This window comes from Python bivittatus, unplaced genomic scaffold (genome assembly GCF_059951505.1).
Source record: "Python bivittatus isolate LINGU-HERP-01145 unplaced genomic scaffold, Pbiv_v1 ctg000020_np1212, whole genome shotgun sequence".
NCBI classification, from domain to species: domain Eukaryota; kingdom Metazoa; phylum Chordata; class Lepidosauria; order Squamata; family Pythonidae; genus Python; species Python bivittatus.
In genome coordinates this window covers 125370173-125389129 of record NW_028277030.1, presented here as the reverse complement: position 1 = coordinate 125389129, position 18957 = coordinate 125370173, and the positions used below count along the sequence as shown (strand labels likewise).

Below are 18957 nucleotides of genomic sequence, written 5' to 3'. Positions count from 1 at the left end.
TGATTTTGAACTGGCAACCACATTTGCCCTGTACTTGATTGCAATGCACTATCCCCCAACTTAGCTTAAAAATAGTCAATGAAAGCTTGAACAAAAACCGCACCTTCTCTCTTTAGGACTAGTTGAGGCACAGCCTCCCATTTGTGCTGCTGTAAATAAAATCACATCTTATGAAGAAACAACTTATTTCTTGTTTTAGAAGATGCAACCCTTTGGCAGAAATCCAGTTATTCCAATGTTTCTTGATTCTTCTATTACTAGTGGACCATGCTGACAGAGGGGCTATAACTAGACTGTCAACTGAATTACAAAACTCTTCAGTTAAATAGGCATGGTGTACCACCCTGTGGCAACATCCTGCTATTACACATGAAGTTCCACTCCCCTCTCCCTCATGCACGTCCAAAGACAAAAGTGTGGACAGTAAAGAGAGGGTTATGAACAGAAAAATCTATAGCTTTCAGAATCAAAAACTAAGGAATATTTGCACAGATCATTCACAGGAAAGAGGATAAGAAACATATGCAAATCTGTAAAACAAAAATCATCTCTCTTAGTAGTTTAATAAAATGCCTCAACAAAAAGATTTGCTAAGTTTATTCAATAAGCTGATGCATTTCTTTCTCAGTTCAGGTTGCTTGTCTTTCTTCTCTAAGTATGATTTAAGCATTTTCCCCAATTTAATTTTCTGAAACACAGACCTTCAGCTGCTGGGACCAGTGTTAATATGATGCGCTCACAGTGTTATCTGGCTGGTTTTCCTGCAGATATCTGTGTGTATTTATTCAGCATGTGGAATATTGTATGCTACCCTAGAGCTTCCATATCTGGAGGAAGTGTTGCTCAAAGCACTTCTTTTCCTCCTTTCAATAATAATTGCATCCCAAATGGTCTTGCATTAATATGATTACAACTTTTGGGATTCCAAGAACACAATATAACCCTCCTCCTCTATGGAATTATCATACTACCCATGTGTGCCTGCTGATAAATTTTCTAGTATGCCAACAGGCACAACATCATTATAGTTGTTGCATGAAATAAAAGGGCAGCAGAAGTACGTGTTCACTTCAGTGAATAAAACTCCTTCTGGAGGAATAAAGGAAAATCATGTTGGATGGAATGAGAAATTTGTGAATAATGTAAGAACCAAGGGCTATAATTAAGGAAAACTACAGTAGATGCTCGCTAACTGTATATTTTAAACAAACTGAAGTCAGGAGCAAAACAACATGTCTACTAGATCAAAGGAAAGAACCATTTTTCAGCATTCAGGATCCTGCAGTAGCCCATCTAATATTCCTAGAAGTCAAAACCATGAGCACTATTCCTAATTCTTACCACTTTCACAAGTTGTAGCCCTCTCCTGCCTATTTCTATTCAGTATCTGACATTTAAAGATATGCTACTTTTACTTCTTTGAAACAAGGAAGACCAATTTAACTAATATTACAGGGGGCAACAAGAGGAAAAGAGAATTTTTCCGATATGCCTTCCTGTTCTGTGAAAATGGATGAGTTACCACAAGGAAATATTATTTCTTTTCTATCTTTTTTCCTCCATTTGGCTGACATCAAACACTGTAAATAATATGATGTTGTTCTATTCATACTCACTCTTCCTTGGCAAGCTCCAGTCTTCCAAATGTTTCCATGGGAATAATAAGGAACAGCATTTTTGTTCACGGCATTTGCACAGAATTAAACTTTTGGCTTGAGACCCAGGAGCTGCAATATTTATGCAGAAAAAATGGACTGTCTTTATTTGTTCTTCGAAAAGAGCTCTGCATGAAAATCTTTCCTAGCATTAGCTCCAAGCCTGGGAGGATGGTTAGAAGCTGTCTTCCCAAAATCTTGTTCAATAGAACCATGTTTGGTTTTGTAGCTGGCGCTGTAATGAAATGGTTCTTACTGATCGTCATTCATTTTATAGATTTTTCACTTAGTGCTTTCATATTGCTGGTAAAAGTATGTCATTTGTTTGCTATGGCTTTTAGATGCCACTTGAAGTTTTGAAACATGAGATTCAAATTTCCTGCATTAACTTGAATTAAGGTTTAAGTAGTCTCTGTGTCTCAAGTTTAATTTTGTTTTATTATTGGAAGCTGGAAAGAATATCTCTTTTCATGCATGAGAGTTCATAGAAGAAGTAGAACATGGGGGGAGTGGAGAGTAGAAAGCTATCACCATTTTTATATTCTTTCTCCTATCTCTCTGCCTGCCTGTCTGTCTGTCTGTCTATCTATCTATCTATCTATCTATCTATCTATCTATCTATCTATCTATCTATCTATCTATCTATCTATCTGATGTTCTACACTTATTTTGCTACTGCGAACTGTGGCTGATTATGCTGAACGTATAAACATCAGAGTAATCACTGGATGGGCTTTGTTTGTTTATGGGAGCACTGGCAGATGGCAGGACAGATGTCATGGCAGTATAATTTGGCTTTCCTCTTTATATTTTATTGGGGCTTGCAGTACATGATTACCTTTTGGCAGCCGCTTTCACAGGTGTTCATTTTCAACAGGGTAAGAACAGCAGTAAAAAAGGGCAATATGCACATTGACATTTATCAGTGAAAATTATAACGGGGTAGCAGAGGTGCTAAGATGCAGGATTTTTCAGTTTGGCCTACATTTTTTTATTGTTTGCATTAGATGCAAAAGAGATAGGAGGGGAAAAAAGCCAAACAGCTTGCATGTCTTATACACTAAATAAAACAAGTCTTCCATAAATATTCGATGTGATTGTGTGATCACTGTAATTTTTAAGATACTAATCAATCTATTAACGCTAGGCGAAAATGGAGAATCAAGCATGTAAACTGGGATGCACAGTCCAAATATCTAAACAGGCCCTTCGAATTGGGCTTCTGGTGACAGAACACTTGAGCAGACCATTGTGCATACTAAAGGGGTATCCTTCCAGCCTTGTAGTATTTATTGTGTATTTATTTGCAAAAAAAAAAAAAAAAAAGCACACAGCATTTGTTTCTGATGTCTTCTGCTAGATTTCAAATAAAATAAAATTCAAAACAGCATAAGTATTTAACAAAAAATTATGCATCTTTCGGAACAGAATTAATATGTGAAAGAATTTCTTTCCAAAAAGAAATCATTATAACATGGTACCACATCGTGCAAACCAACGAGCGGGCCAACTCTGACAACCCACCATTTTTATCTAAACATACACACATACATATATACAGAGAGACAGACAGACAGACACACACACACACACATATTCATTCACTCACTCACTCATTCATTCATTCATTCAGAATTAAACTGTAAAACCTCAGATACTGGCATCCAGATTTTTTCAACCCAGAACTGTCGGACATAATAATTCCAAGGTTGGATAAGTTTCATGGACAAGATGTATGTACCAGTCATGAAACTGTTCCTCAGTCAACTTTGCATAATTATTGTTGACCTGAGCTGAATGTAATCAGGAAAGGGTCTGTAATTATTAAGAAAGGGCAAATAAAAATTACCTAGTATTGTAGAAAAGACAAATTCTAAATAGATATACATTGAGAAAGAAATTGAAAATAAAACTGCCAATAATAGATTGCCCATATGTAAATGTATGTTGGCAGCTACTTAAACTACTATTTCAGTTCTGGCCATGGCATCTTGAACTGAGTATTATACAGCTGGAAAATATGGAGCAAAGGGCAAAAGGAATCAAAAGGCTGTAGCAACAGTCCTGAAAGAAGAGTTTACATTTTTAATATAATCTTTAATATAGAAAAAAGTGAGTAAAGAGAACATGTTGATTTGTTTCAAAAAGTGCATAGTATAGAAGTAATGAGGAGGAAGGCATTTTTCTCTTTCTCACATAATCCTAGAATCCAGTGCCATCCAGTGACGCTGAATGAACAGAGATTCTGGGCAAATATAAAGATTTGCTTTTCTAGAATTTTCTACTAAAAGACACTGTAATAGCCATCAGGTTGAACTCCTTTAAAAAGGAATGTAAGAAATCCATAGAAGTTAAGATCATCCAGCTACTGGTCATTATGGTTGTATATTCTCTGCGATACCTAAGAAAGAATTGTTATGGGACTTATGAGACCATCACACAGGCCTGACTGGCTATTGCTGGAGCAGACTGCAAACCAGAGAGCTTCTTGCTCTGGTCCAGAACACCTCTTATTACCACCTAATGCTATTAATGTGGGTTTGCACAACCTGTGGAGCTTATCAGATATATTCCAACATATTTGATGGACCATCTTAGATGGCTAGTCAGTGACAGGTCACTGCAGCTGTGTGCAACATGAAGCATACAGATATGAATACTGGGTGAAAAGACTTCTGTGCATTACTAAATCCATTTCTCCATTTTACATAATCCCCAAAATTACAATTATTTACTTCCAGGAGTAAACTTCTGAAAACTTATTGTTATAATTCCTTCTGCCTCTCCTACCCCAGCCCTCAGGGGACAATTGCTCTCTTGTGTTCTTTAATAAAGCCATTTCCTCCCTTTACACTGTTTCATTTCTAATGCAGAAATGATGGTAAAAACTTATTCCCTGCCCTACAGGCTGCAAGCTGCCTAATGAGCAAGACATTATTAAACATTTTTTCCTGTTGTTTGGAGCATAACTTTCTGCTCCACTGTTGTTTGGCTTTCCAGTCTCTTTGGAATTGAGAATAAGAGTGGGAATAAACCTGTACTATAGATCACCTGATATGAATGAAGTATAAATCCTGATCCACCTACATTGTTCAGGAGTGGCGACCAAAACACCAAAGGGGATGGAGGTGTTTCAAAATCCATAACCACTCCAGGACATTATTATCAACCACAATATTATTGCTGAGGCAGTGGGACAGTAAGAGGAAAGTGTCTAAAACATGTGGCTGAGCATAAACTGATGTCTAGGCCAAAGGGGATGAAAACACAAAGCAAAACAAGAAGAAGCAAATATGCACACCACCATTTAATTTACCATTGTGCATAGCTGTTTAACAAAAATCTTAAGCTTACCATACTGACCAGACATGAAAGACTCTTGCAGATTTACAATCTGGTTTCCATAAACCCCATGTCAGCTTTCAACAGCACTATAGGCCAAGGATGGGCAATCTACAAGCAGTCCCAATCCCCAATCTATTGTACCAGAGTGCTCTGAGATTATGTAGCTGAAATTCAGCAGCAACATGGCCTATTATTGGCAGCATTTTCTTAACATATTTCCCCTATATTCATGGTTACAATGGAGATGACCAACACATCCTTTTTGACCAGAATCTCAACACTGCCTCCAAAATGCATGAAAATAGAAGAGAATATGTGTAGCTCAGGGTTGAACTGTGGCGTCCTTGGGGTTCTCTGAGCTGGGTGGTTTTCTTGTAAATGTTTCATTACCCAGCTAGGTAACATCTTCAGTGCTAGAATGGAGTGGGATTTGCTCTCTGTTTATATACAGTGGCATGCCCTGCCAGTGTTGGTAGACCCCCACCCCCACCACATGCATGAAAATATTTGGCCAGGCCCACCCAGTGATGTCCCATATCATGGAGATACCCTGTAGTCATTAGTGGCCAGTATTAGTATTTTTAAAAAGAAAGAGAAGAAAAGGTGTTGTTGTTCATAATAATAATTTTTTAAAAAGCCTGTTCCTGTAATAAACCTAAGACTGATTGAAGTCTGCTCTCATTATATACGTGGTGGTGGTGGTATGTAAAATGATGGTACATATCCTTGTTAACCAGGCTTTGGGGCTTAGTAAGTCAAGTGGTGTCTTTTTTTTTTTTAATGTATGCTTTTGGGGGGCCAATAGATAAATAGAGAATGAGATGGAATAGCCAAGGCCATCTTATACATGTGTGCAGGCCTGGATTCCTCTCCTCTCCTCTCCTCTCCTCTCCTCATTTTTCATTGTGTTGGGATGTGCTTTCGTGTGCTTTTCACTTCCATGCATTAAGAAGTTGTACTCTGGACTTTTGTCAACTGTATCACCAAAATAGGTTAGTTCAATAAGCAGGGACTCTGGTGCCTCAAAAAAAGATTTCTGTAGCTACCTGTGATTTTGCCCATCTTTGCTTTAACTAAAAGAATAAATCATCTTGTGATGTTTATATTATATTAGTAGATGGTAAGTAATAGAGGAATAGATGAATGCAGCATTTAAAAGCGATAGAATACCCAACAATCTATCCTTAGGTGATAAAATAAATTTTGTTTATAAATGTATGAATTGCTGTGGAATCGTATATGAACAACAGTACTGAATATTGCTAAGCATGCACTGGAAAGGAAAACTTAAACATGTATTTCATATGATAATTGTTCTGTTACTGCTGTTGTTATTTTCTGTGAAGTTATGGGTGTTACCAATTCTTCTTTAGATTCTGGGCAGAGTTTAATAAAGCCTGCAGAAATGGCAATCCATCAGGTTAATCAGGGCCTGCCATTTTTATAATGCAGACTGCATGGTTCTTGTCATGTCTCCTATTTACAGAGTCCAGGAATGCACTTGGAAACAGAGATTTATTATGCCATTTGTATTCCACTCTCTACAGCTTGTAGGATATGTTCACCTTGGTGCATCACAAGTTTTGTAAACCTGGCTTAATATATTGTGATGCAGCTCTTGGCATTTTCTGCATGCTTTTCACTCTGCAGAAATCCAGGATTGTAAGTTTCTTATCATTGTTCTGCTTGTACATTTTTAGAGGCAACTGTTCTAAGCTATGATGGAAGCATGTTTATGAAAATACAACTCCCTGTGGTGATGCACACAGAGGCAGAAGATGTGTCCTTACGATTCAGGTCTCAGAGAGCATATGGCATTCTGATGGCCACGACTTCAAGAGAATCTGCTGATACATTGCGTTTAGAGCTGGATGCAGGACGAGTTAAGCTAACAGTCAACCTAGGTAACATTCTTCCCCCACTCCCATCCTAAAATTCACATTTCAAACATCCTTTTTTGTCTTTGCCTGCTAGCATCAATTCAACAGCCTGTTTGACACTGAAAATAACCTGTCTGTTTTATATGCAATTTGTGTGCATATATATATATATATATATATATATATATATATATGTATGTATGTATGTGTATGTGTATTTGTAATATGTATTCCATTATTTATTTATTTGAGTTTTATATTCTTTTATTTATTTATTATTTTGCATTCCTTCACAACCCACGATGATTAATTTTGAGCTGCAGCCTGTTCTAAAAAGAGAAGACCAGCACATCAGTGGTATTAATGGAGGATTCGGTTTTGCAAAAATTGTACCTAAAGAAATTATTTAGCATGACAAATATTTTCATATTGCTAGAAATGGATCCTGACCAGTGCCAGGATACCTACATAGTGCCAACCTCCACTTCAGTTCCTTAAAAGCTTGAGTCCCATGTCTGTTTTGCATTTGGCAATCTCTCCCCAAGTATACATTCAGTGAAGAAGCCAATCCTTTGTGGAAATACCACGTAATATCAAAGTCATGGATGATGATAGGCTGGGAGCAGTCAAAAAGAAAAAAAAAAAAAAAGGCCCCTGGCTTCTCTGTGTAGCCTAGAATCAGAAATGACACCTCAGTAGGTTGCTTGTGGAAACAAGGTTTATCCTCAAAATTTTCACAAATATGTCAGAGCCATCCTGATTAAAATTTACTGTTTCTAGCTGTTTCCAATACATTAGTTCATGTGAAATGCACACACAAGTATAGAAATAAGATATCTTGCGAACGTATACCAGAATTACAAGCAATACGTTTGTTTGCCATGGTCTTCTCTCTCTAGCAGTCTGTCATTCTGTGTAACCAAAACCATCTCTCCTCCCTGCTTTCTGTTGTTCCTTAAAAATGCCCCCACAAACTTCATATTGGTTTTTCTGTGTGTCACAAATAACACAACCCTTCAATGCCCAAAGTCTGCGGCCCTCAGCAAACAGCCATGTGAACACAAACCACAAAAACTCTTCTGCAGAACTAAAATCATACTTTCTAGGCTTTTTCGAAGCAATCCCTCCTTTTTTCATTTACAAAGCTCATATAGGTTTCCTAGAAGAGCTTCATTTTTTGAGATTATTTTCCAGGCCTTTCATGCAGCATGTTTCAAGACTAAATCTGAGGTGATTTCATTTTTAATTTGAAAAAAACTAGTAGGACAGGTGATACATTCAAACCCCATTTCTGAGGAAAGCTGGGTGGTTGCATTTTGATGATGTTAAGGAGGCTTTGCAGTAGGGAGTTTTTCCAAGTTTTGCATAGAGCCCTCTTGTGACCATTGTAGGGTACTGCAGGCTGCTGAATAGTTTGAGTTGAGAAAATGGCAGGGGACTAAGGATGAGATGGGGGCTCTTTCAAGAGAGCTTTCTGTAGACAGAGGCACGTAGGTGATGTTCCTCGGCTGTTTGCAACCACTTTTCTGATGCGGTTGACGACACATGACAAACTCAGCTACATGGAAACAAAATCTAAGCTTCTTTTTTTAAAATGTCTATAAATCCTCAAAGACCTTGAAGAGGAATAATTAAAATGCTGATCATTTGAGCATAAATAAATCATCCATAGAAAATCTAGTACAGTATAAATACAGAAGCAATTGAACAAGAGCAATGGCTTTCTCTTTACAAGTCCTATTCATCCCGAGACTCAAAAATCACTATTACTGCTTACATGTGGGAAAACAGACAAAAATCAAACCATCAATCATAGGTCTGATTCAGAATAATTACATTTAAAAAAAAAATAAAGATTATATGAAGAATCACTTTCCAGTTATTTACTGAATTGTTTAAATGGAGCTACAGATATTGCAGAAATTGATAAGTAATTTTCTAAAATAGTTTAAGTGTGGCAGTTGCTATTTTAAGTTTTGAAAATTGTATCCTCCTCTGAGGTAATATCGGTGGCCCAGAATGTGCGATTTTAGCCTTGGCAAGCACTATTCCCCATTGTGACGGAGCACTTTTTTGAAAGTAAAATGGATATTTCTCTGTTCTTTCATATATGGGAGAGAATGTTGTAGCCAGCTTCAATCCACTGACTGGAACAATTGCCACAAACCATTTTTCTCACTTAGATTTGTCACCATGTAGCTTTGTTTGAAATTGGCCATTTTTTTGTTACCCTATTATCACTTCTTCTACTTCTAAAGTCTTATCACCATATAACTGCATTCTCTGGCAATACAGAAAGAATCAAAACACATATAGTGGCCATGTTTGCATGTGTCTGTCCCCGGAAGGGTGGAATGTGATTTTACTGGATGTCTGCAGCTAATACTTTGAAGGATAAATTTTCATTTTTCATCTATTCTTCCCCATCTAGACTGTATCTGGATTAACTGTAATTCCAGTAAGTGCCTATTCAAAATTTTTAAATTTATTATTCCTCCATTATACAGTATTTGCAAACTTTAGATTATATAACATGTCACATATCATTTTTACATAGTAATATGATTTCCATGGGAGGGAAGGTACTTTGGGAAAAATGTCATGGGTGCAAAAAGAAACCATCACATAAAGCCCTGCCTTGACCCTTCCCCACCCCGAAATAATGCTTTAGAAGAATCTCAAGGAAGCTAGTAGGGATTTTTCTCTGCAGTTTGAAGTCAGTTTTTTAGTGTATGAGTGAAAGCAGATATGGAGGTTTTCCTTCGGGAAAAATATTTCAGGATTCCTGAAGGAGATTGAACAATCAAGTAATGTTAATTACTGTTGTTGTTTTTAGTGGAGTGAGGGATGGGTATGTTTTTATTATTATTATTATTATTATTATTATTATTATTATTATTATTATTATATCAATTAGTTGCTTTTTGACTGGATTTATTAAAATGCTCCTGCATGCCGGCACATCCTTAGTCCAAAAGCTTAAAAGATGTTTAAAGTAACTCCATCTTTAAATGTATTTCTCATTCTTCTTAAAACAAAAAAGTTTAATCTTTTATTTTTGACCTCCTATTGCAACATACTTAAAACCAAAACAGCTACAGAAAGACTTCTAGGTCAAAATTCAAAAATTATTCTCCCAGATTAAGTTTTCTCTGAGTTCCAAATGCCTTTCACTAACTAAATAACATTTTGCTTATTAGTACTAAAAAATGAAAACGTCAATTAATGTTTTTAATAATATTAAAGGTTATATTTGTGTAACGGTTTCTTTTTCATCCTAAGGTATATTGTTTTTTTATTATATGTCTTGCATCATTTTTACCGGGTGAACTGATAATAAGTTTTTAATCTTTCTGATATTATTTGGATTAAGATTCTATGTTCTGAAAGAGGATTGTGGACTGTGATTTTATTTTGAGTCTGTGGATCTCCCAAACATTCTATAGTAAGTACAATAGATTTTATTTTTCCTTTTGGGGAAGGATGTTAATTGTTGCAGCTTTTACATAGTGTACATTAATATACAAATAAATGACCAAGGACATGACAAACTTGAACCTAATTACACCAATTTCAATGGAAGAATTTTATAAGTGATCTTACCAATTCCACTGATAATAAAATCAAAAGATGCTAACCTTAACTAGACTATGCTTTGACTTTCCATGCATCAAACATATTGTAACACAATTGCAATTCATGTCAGTGGCACTTAGTAGGTTTAAGGGGAGGGAAAATGAGTGCTTATTGAATTACTGCCAATGGTACTCTGGATTTTTGCTTTGGAACACTCAAAAACTAAAATTGCTTATTCACAAGGAAAGCCAAAGATTATTTGCAAGATTCTCCTCCAGTTGCCTTCTTGTAATGGGTAAACTGTAAATTGTAACTTTTTTTGATGCTTCCATAAGAAACCAAACAACAAATGGCTAATTGAAACAATAACAAGAAAAAATCATTATCATTTCAAATATTTTTTGACAGAAGTTCTTTAACCTAACTGCTAATATAATTCTAATTACACTGAATTAATAATATTTTAAAGGGAAAAAACATTTTGAAAACATAAATAGTGATACTTTTAATAAAAGAATGGATTATGGAAAATACAATTTCAAAGTGTGTGTGTGTGTGTTGTTTTTTTTTTAATCTTAGAACTGTATATGCATGCGGAGATCAGGCTAGTCCCCTTCTTAACAGCTTTCAGAAGCTTATTAAAAACTGAGCTTTTCTGGATACTATTCCAATACTTCTCACTTACTGCACCATCTTTAACTTTTTTTATTTTCAGTATTATGGTTATGCAGTTTTTAATTTTTAAAATTTATTTTAATTATCTTTTTTGTTTGTAATTAAATCTTACTGTGGATGTTTTATTATTACATATGTTGTACATCACTGAGGGTCATGAAATTGCAGTGGGATACAAATTTAATAAATAAATAAATAAGTAAGTAAGTAAGTAAGTAAGTAAGTAAGTAAGTTATTCAAGAAGGAATATAACGTTAAGTATAAAAGAAAGGATAGTTTGCCACGGAAACAATAAACAACTTTGGTTGTTGATGACAAACACTGTTCTACAGAACCATTTTAATCTGTTGAAATATATTGAAATTAAATTTCTTGAGGGATGTTCCATCCTTCCTTCCCATGGAAAGAACAAATTGTTGAGAAGACATCAATAGAAAACACAAATATGTATGCTTTTTGTATAGCACCTGAAGTGATTGTGACTGTGGTTGTGGTTGTGATAGACTGTTTTCTAGTGTGCATCACATAAATTAGTCCATTAAGGCAGGGTTCCTCAACCTTGGCGACTTGAAGATGTGTGGACTTCAACTCCCAGAATTCCCCAGCCAGCATGGCTGGCTGGGCAATTCTGGGAGTTGAAGTCCACACATCTTCAAGTCGCCAAGGTTGAGGAACCCTGCATGAAGGTATACATTTAGGACATCAATACTGCTCTAAGTAGTTGCACAATCAGAATACAAAATCTGCATGCAGATGGAGCATTTCACATGGTGAACATTTTGATATGTTAAGGGAATGGGTGTATTATCCATGGTCAAACTTGACATGACATCTGTTTTGCCCAAGATGGCTGAGTCACAAAGAAAATGTTGCAGTTAATGTCATCTGGGGAAAATTTTGAAAGAAGATAATCTGAATCCTGTAACTGAGGATAAGCAAATAAAACTGTTGATTGTATGTAATGGTCCAATTTCTCTTTTGCCATGTCCTGATTTCTGATTTTTTATCCTACTATGTTTCATTAGAAGTGAACCACTATAAATTGGATCTGAAACAAAAATTTACAAGTATTCAAAACGTATGCCCAACTCTCCAGAATAACTAATTCAAATACTGAATTTCATATCTTAAGCTTAAAATAAAACCTTTCAGTTTCTGATGTGATATTTTCATTCAAAACTTTCTGGAATCTCTCAAATGTTTGCATTTTAAAAAGCATTGAAAATAATCAACTGTAATATTATATTCAAACTGTTAGATAATATTTCTTGCTGTCAAATGTAATTTTATGTTACATATGTTTGTGCATTTGTGTGCGTGTGTGCATAACACACACACATGTAAAATCTACAGTGGATATTTGACCATTTTTTTTAATGGTTTAGGTGTACCTACAGAAAATGTAAGAACAACATTCAAAGAAACAGTTGGGGAAATTAATTTCCTTTTCTGAAAGGAGAGTTTTGATTCTGTACTTTGACTTATTTATACATTATTATATTGTTATATAATTATGTCCCATATTTCACTTGAATTTTACCACTCAACGCAGTTAACAATAATATGTGACCTAAAAAAAGCTCCTGAAGACAGAGTGTTCTACCACCTGAGACAGATCGCTTCTGATAGGAGAAGGATATTTGTCAAAGGAGAAGTGGTCCCTCAGATAGCCGGACCCTAAGTTGTTCAGACTTTTAAATATTAATGCCAGCATCTTAGTAAGAGTTGGATGGTAATAACAGCTGGCAACTAGCACAGTTCTTTCAATACTGGCATCATAGGATCCCTGTACCTTGCACTGCCTGGCAGTCTAGCTGCCATATTTTGTATCATTTGAAATTTCTAGATACTTTTCAAGGGAAGGGATCACATAGTGTGCACTGCAATGGTAAAGACAGATATAACCAACGAGTATTATAATAATTAGGGATCAGCATTTTCAATGACCAGGTATTATTCAAATCATTGATACAGCAATAGATAGATGACAGATAGACAGACAGACAGATAGATAGATCCCAACAGATTTGGTAATTACTAATAGTTGTGGCATTATTTAATGGTCATCAATACTGCAGCAGTGAATGTCCTCATTTTTTGTGGATACAGGGAAGATACTGAAAAATGTTCCTAGCATTGATCCTTCTAGCTGTAGGCCACTTCCTCTAATGAATTGGCATCATTGGTGTATTTAAGGAAAAGAGGAATTCTGATTTTAAAAAGAACAGGAATGCATAGGAGGCAGATGGCGAACGATAGCCACCTGGAATATGTCTGGGAAGTAGACTACCATAGAGAAGAATGAAAAGAATAACCAAATAAGTTCCAGAATCAGAAGAATTATAATATCTAACTGGTCATGGATATTCTTTAAAGAGTTATATGAGACTGTCAAATAAAATGTGTTACAGGTATTTGCTCCATTACTGGGATTACCAGTTGCAAGTTCTTTCACTATCCATTTTCCATAACATTGTAACAGAAAAATTTAACCAACTGAAAATGGAATAGGAGTATTAGAAGAACAACTATTTTGGGCACTACTGATCATAAACTCAAGAATTCTTAGCAATGGAACTAGGCCTAGAATGTACATATTCTCCCATTTTTTTTGTGGAGCATCATATTACTCTTCTCTGTACCAACTTAAAAACATGCTTTTCATATAACTGTATCCACAACCAGTTATGCTATCATATCAGGCAATGTATGACCAGTGTAACAGACATGGGAAGAGGTTTCTCAGACTTTGGCCGAATTATGCCTACTCTTGAAGTTATTGACACTTCAGCTCATTGCCTCATATAAGCCATGTTAGTGGGATTTCTTAGGAAAAAAGTTCTATTTTTCTCTGTCACACTGCTTCATTTACAAGTTTGTACTGTGTCATTAATCATATCCAATGGCTGCCATCAAATTTGTCAGACTTTTGTGGGTTCTTGGGATTTTGATGAAGGTACAGCACAGCAGACTTGGGCTACAATTTTTTTTTTTTCAGCAAAGAAATCTATATACAAGCGTTTAATTTCACTTTTAGGCAGCATTCCTTTTCTCCTCATTCTCCCATCTTCTGTGATGTGGAGAAATGGTCATAGTCATAAATAACAGTAAAATTCTATTGAACTTAAACTGCTGTATGGTTATCATGCACTTCTAAGCTAAGTACCATACTTCTCTGTCAGCTAAGTAAACTCTTCCCAGCTCCACTTCTGAAAATCTTGCCCCAGCCTCTCCTTGAGCCAATGATAAACCTTCAAGAGCCAATGATGCCTAGATCCATATTTGTTTGCCAGCCTCTACACTTCCATCTCTCCTCCCCAAGTTATATTTGTTTTTAAAGCTCTTCCTATCTCCTCTCTCTACCAGCTCAGTAGTAACCTCTCACCTTTCCTATGCTTATCTATTCTACTCCCAGGTTTCTGCTAGCAGCTATAAAGAACAATATCTGTTTGGTATATAACTGATGAGACACTAGAGAGCCATGGATGACTGTATTCTGTCACAGATAGGACAATACCTATCTTGCCAACTCATATTCTCTGTGCCTCTACAGCCAAGTGTTATATCCACGGGCAGTTATTTTGGTGATTAAATGTAAACAATTTGTCATGCTGAATATTCAGTTATTCCTCACAGAACCATCCCTGTAGGTAAATATATTAATAATAAGGCTTTCATTCAACACTTAAGATGACTCTGAAAATGGAAAAAACATTCTTAAAAGTAGAAAAGAATTGGGGGGGGGTGTTTTTTTTTTTTTGTTAGATTGGAATACTATCTTGGAGAATTATCCTTTGTTTTATTGGGTCTACTTTAGTACTAAGGAATGTTCAGTACTAGAAACTTCTTCCAAGATAATTTTTAACATTCATTGTTTCAATAGAAATAAGCATTGACTTTCTGCAAGAAACTTGAGTATATGTGTTCACTTTGAAGCCCTTATCACTTCTTTTATATAGAAAGAATGGGTAAATTATTTCATGTGTCTATTACATTCTTTTATTCAATGCAACCTAAATGCAGCATCATGCCCCAAGATTAGTCACACTTAGCAATTTTGTTCCGAAATAATTTATATTGGTCATGGTTAAATTGATTTAATCCCTATGCCTCACTGATCTATATTATTCCACATTCCTTTGGTCATTGTCTGCAAGCCTCCATTATCATACCTCAAAAGGCATGAGCTAATTGTAGTAATTTTGCATCCATATTGCTATTTGTTTTAATGTTTCCATTATTAAATCTGTTTTTGCACCCACTTCTGGCTATACAACAACCATGGGATACGTGTTATAGATTTATCTCTTCGTTATTTGTCAGTTTATGCGTGCTTGATATATTTTTCACATTTTGGTGTGGACGTTACTGCAGCATTGCAATAACCTAGTTGTTTCACTAGGTTAGAGATGTTCTTTCCACCATATTTTCTCAGTTTATTAGAAATTAAGCTATGCAGAGTAACCAGCAATGTTATTTTCACCATGTAATTTGGCATTTCTTCCATTTACATCACAGCAGATGAAGTTGTGATATAGTTGTAGCATTCATGCCACTGAGGTAATATAAATGTGTGCTCCTAGTTATGAGTTATTAATGGTGCAGAAAAAGCTCTTGATATGACACCTTGATATATATCATTGCCATGAAACTGAGAGTCTTTTCTGTCTGACAATCCAGCTTTTCTACTTTTGTGTTATTATAAAGTGATAAATGTCTGGTTTATAAATGTCAAACTCTGATCTTTCACTTTTTGCTTAGATTAGAACACGATCATCTCTACATGCAAGTAAAGCTGTCTCATCTCAGAAAGCCATTGCTGAAATGTCATCATAAGGAACCCTAAATCATTTCCTAGTTTCTTTATGAATGCTGTGATGGCTTTTAGTTTAGAAATAATATTATCAGGTTATAATTAAGATATTCCCTCTTTATTTTTGTGTCACTATTTTTTTATCTTTATCTTCCTGTCCTTCATGACAGGATACACAGGACCATCCCATTTTATTGTCACAAATCCTGTGAAGATTAAGCTTTGAATGGATAATTGGAACAAGATTGTCCACTGAGTGAGCTTCAGGCACTATAAAAGATTTGATTCCAGTCCTTTAAAAACCATGCATGTCCACTGCAGCATGTGGAGATTCAGAAATCAGTTAATTGTTGAATTAAACATATTGACAGATTCGTCGTCCACTATTTTTTCTTTCCTATCCCTTAATTTTTTTTTTTTTTCAGCAGAAAGGAATAAAAAATAAAGGGAAAGACAGACAAACTTTTTATGGGAGGGTAATTGTCCAGGTTCACAGATGAGGTAGGGCAACTAAATACTGATAAATAGTAGTATATATGGCAGTTTGAAACCATTGCTTGATTATTTTCCTTTCAGATAACTTACACTTGTCTGCATGGAGCTATGTACAAGAGTGATTTCAGTACTTTTGGTTTGCTCCATGCTTCATTTATTGGGTTCCTGAATGTTAACTGGAGTGGAGGAGCTTGCAGATATCAAAATATAGCTCTTTGACTCCATTTTATTGTCTTTTATTCTCAGGCAGATTGAAAGCCTGGCTGGAGAACACATTAAGAGTGACAAAGCAGTTACCAATAGCAGCAAGGAATGCTTAATTACTCTCTTCAAATTCTTGATAGGCAGTTTTGCTATTTTTTCTTAAATTCCATTAAAGTATGAGGAGAAGCATATGGATTACTTTAAATTTAGGTTAGAATTACAGCTTTTGAATGGTGACTTATATTTTAACAAACTAAACATCAAATATTGGAATGGAATCAGACACTCTGTACCCTAGTAACAGGCTTTCTTCTCCCTCCACCCACCCACCTGGAAAAAAAAATTGTAAAAGAAAATTATGAAAAGAAAGGAAACACCAAATAATCTGGTGTCACTGAAAGGTTCAGAATAGGTGGTAGAAGTCATAATTATTTAGTCCAGTTTAGAAGACAAAGATACAATTTCATCTGGCAACCCAAGCAACAAATGAATCTTGATGAAGACTTTAACAAACTTAGCTCTATGTGTTTGTAACAAAAATTAAGGGATGATGATGATGATGATGATGATGATGATGATGATGATGATGATGATGATTGCTATGGGAAACATACCCTCTTTAAATGAGGGACCAAAGTGATTAGAGATAGATGCAACAAAATATATTTATTGGCATGCACAAACTACACAATCACTGAGCTCCTTGCCAAAGAATTGCAGAAGAGCTCCAAACAAAGCATGTTTATAGATTATATATGCTCGGTATGTTCACTGCATAGGATAAAGAAAATATTGTAAATCACAGCATAGTCCTTACACCAGAATGTCTTTTATAAGAGATTGGGGATGACCTTTCTATGGTGTCCCTGCATTCTGTACCACTATAAGGATACTATCCTGCTAGATATCATCAAGTTCTATAAACAAGAATGTTTACAGTATTTGCACACTTCCTCCCTTCACACCATACCATTCACACTCTAAGGAAGGACAGTTGTGTGGTTTCCATTATCTGTCTCTGCTCTAAGGTCATAACCTAGCTTTTAATTCAATGTGCCATTTTATTACAGTTCTGCTTTAGATCATAAATGGGCTCTTTCTAAAATAATACAGAGAATAAATGAAGAATAGAATGAATGAAACCTCCACAAAATGTATATATTATAATAGATACATTTGGGAAAGAAAATTGCTTGCAAAAATGCATAAAATGTGTAAAAATATACCTATTGGACAAATACATATAAAGTTTTAAAATATCTTAGAATTTTCATGTGGACTCTTTTAAAAAATTACAAGCATCTAGGAAAAGGAGATAAAAGAATCTCATATTCAAAAAGTTGTAAAATTATAGGAGGTGAAACAGACAAATGTATTTATATGTAGGAAATTAACCTGCTACTTGCACTAATTCTGAATGCTTAAATGGTATAATAAGGGCTGCAAACAGACAATATTTTTATTCCTAATCCTTCTTGTGGAAGCATTTTTCCTTAACTAGATTCACAAGGTTAATACTGCTTTGTTTGATTTGTTTAATATCATAATTGATGTAGTTTATCGTGAAATACTAATCCACTACTAGCTTCTGTTTGATAAATGTACAGCCACTCCTTGTTTAGAGGCTACCTTGTTTAGTGACCTAGGGTTCTAATAAACTAATTAAGGTCACAGCTGAGCTTGTTAACTTGTGGTTAGCACTTTTTAGGGACACACTGCCTTGCCCAGAAAAGCAGCTCAGGAAGAGATACCTTGTTTAAGCAATCTTTCTGCCTAGGGAGGGGGCAAAAAAAGGGGGGGAAAGGTGTCAGGCCGGGACACTGCATTAGAGAACTTTATCCAAATGAGACAGCAGCAACCAGTGATCTTTGCAGTCTCTCTCTCTCTCAATCATATGTTTGCTTAGTGACCATTTTGGTTCCAATTTAAGAAATGGATTGTGGTTGCTAAACAAGGAGAGGGTGTATCTCAAGTCCTCTTGGGGAGAAAGAAGAATTTGGATCTAGCAGATGCAAAGCAACCTTCATCTGTCCCCAGCACAGACTTGGAATGTCCCCATTTTGCCCAAATGGTAGCAGGAGAATTGCCTTTCTCTAGCCATGTCAGGAATTAATCATGAAATAATAAACAAATTGTTTCACAAAGGGCTTCCCTCTGTCATGGTTCAGCTAGCTGTGCTAAGCCAAGCAAAATAATATAATAAAAAGGGCCAGGTTATGTTAAATAATACCACCTTTGGATACTTCTCCACACAGAAATATCCTGCAAATAGAAAACCAAAACAAAAGCTCTCACTCAGTTTCTCACACACACA

The 18957-nt window shown here is 35.6% G+C and overlaps 1 protein-coding gene across 15 annotated transcripts in view; it reads left to right on the top strand.

The window, feature by feature from the left end:
* NRXN1 (neurexin 1) overlaps positions 1 to 18957 on the top strand; it is a 986667-nt gene that overhangs the window by 438405 nt on the left and 529305 nt on the right. For 9 of the 15 annotated variants that reach the window (XM_088149210.1, XM_088149217.1, XM_088149185.1 and 6 more), the window contains 2 exons: positions 6701 to 6904; positions 9312 to 9338. In XM_088149210.1, coding sequence (XP_088005336.1) covers positions 6701 to 6904; positions 9312 to 9338 — 231 coding nt within the window. The remainder of the gene's footprint in view (positions 1 to 6700; positions 6905 to 9311; positions 9339 to 18957) is intronic. The other 6 variants (XM_088149249.1, XM_088149226.1, XM_088149201.1 and 3 more) reach the window with 1 other exon arrangement.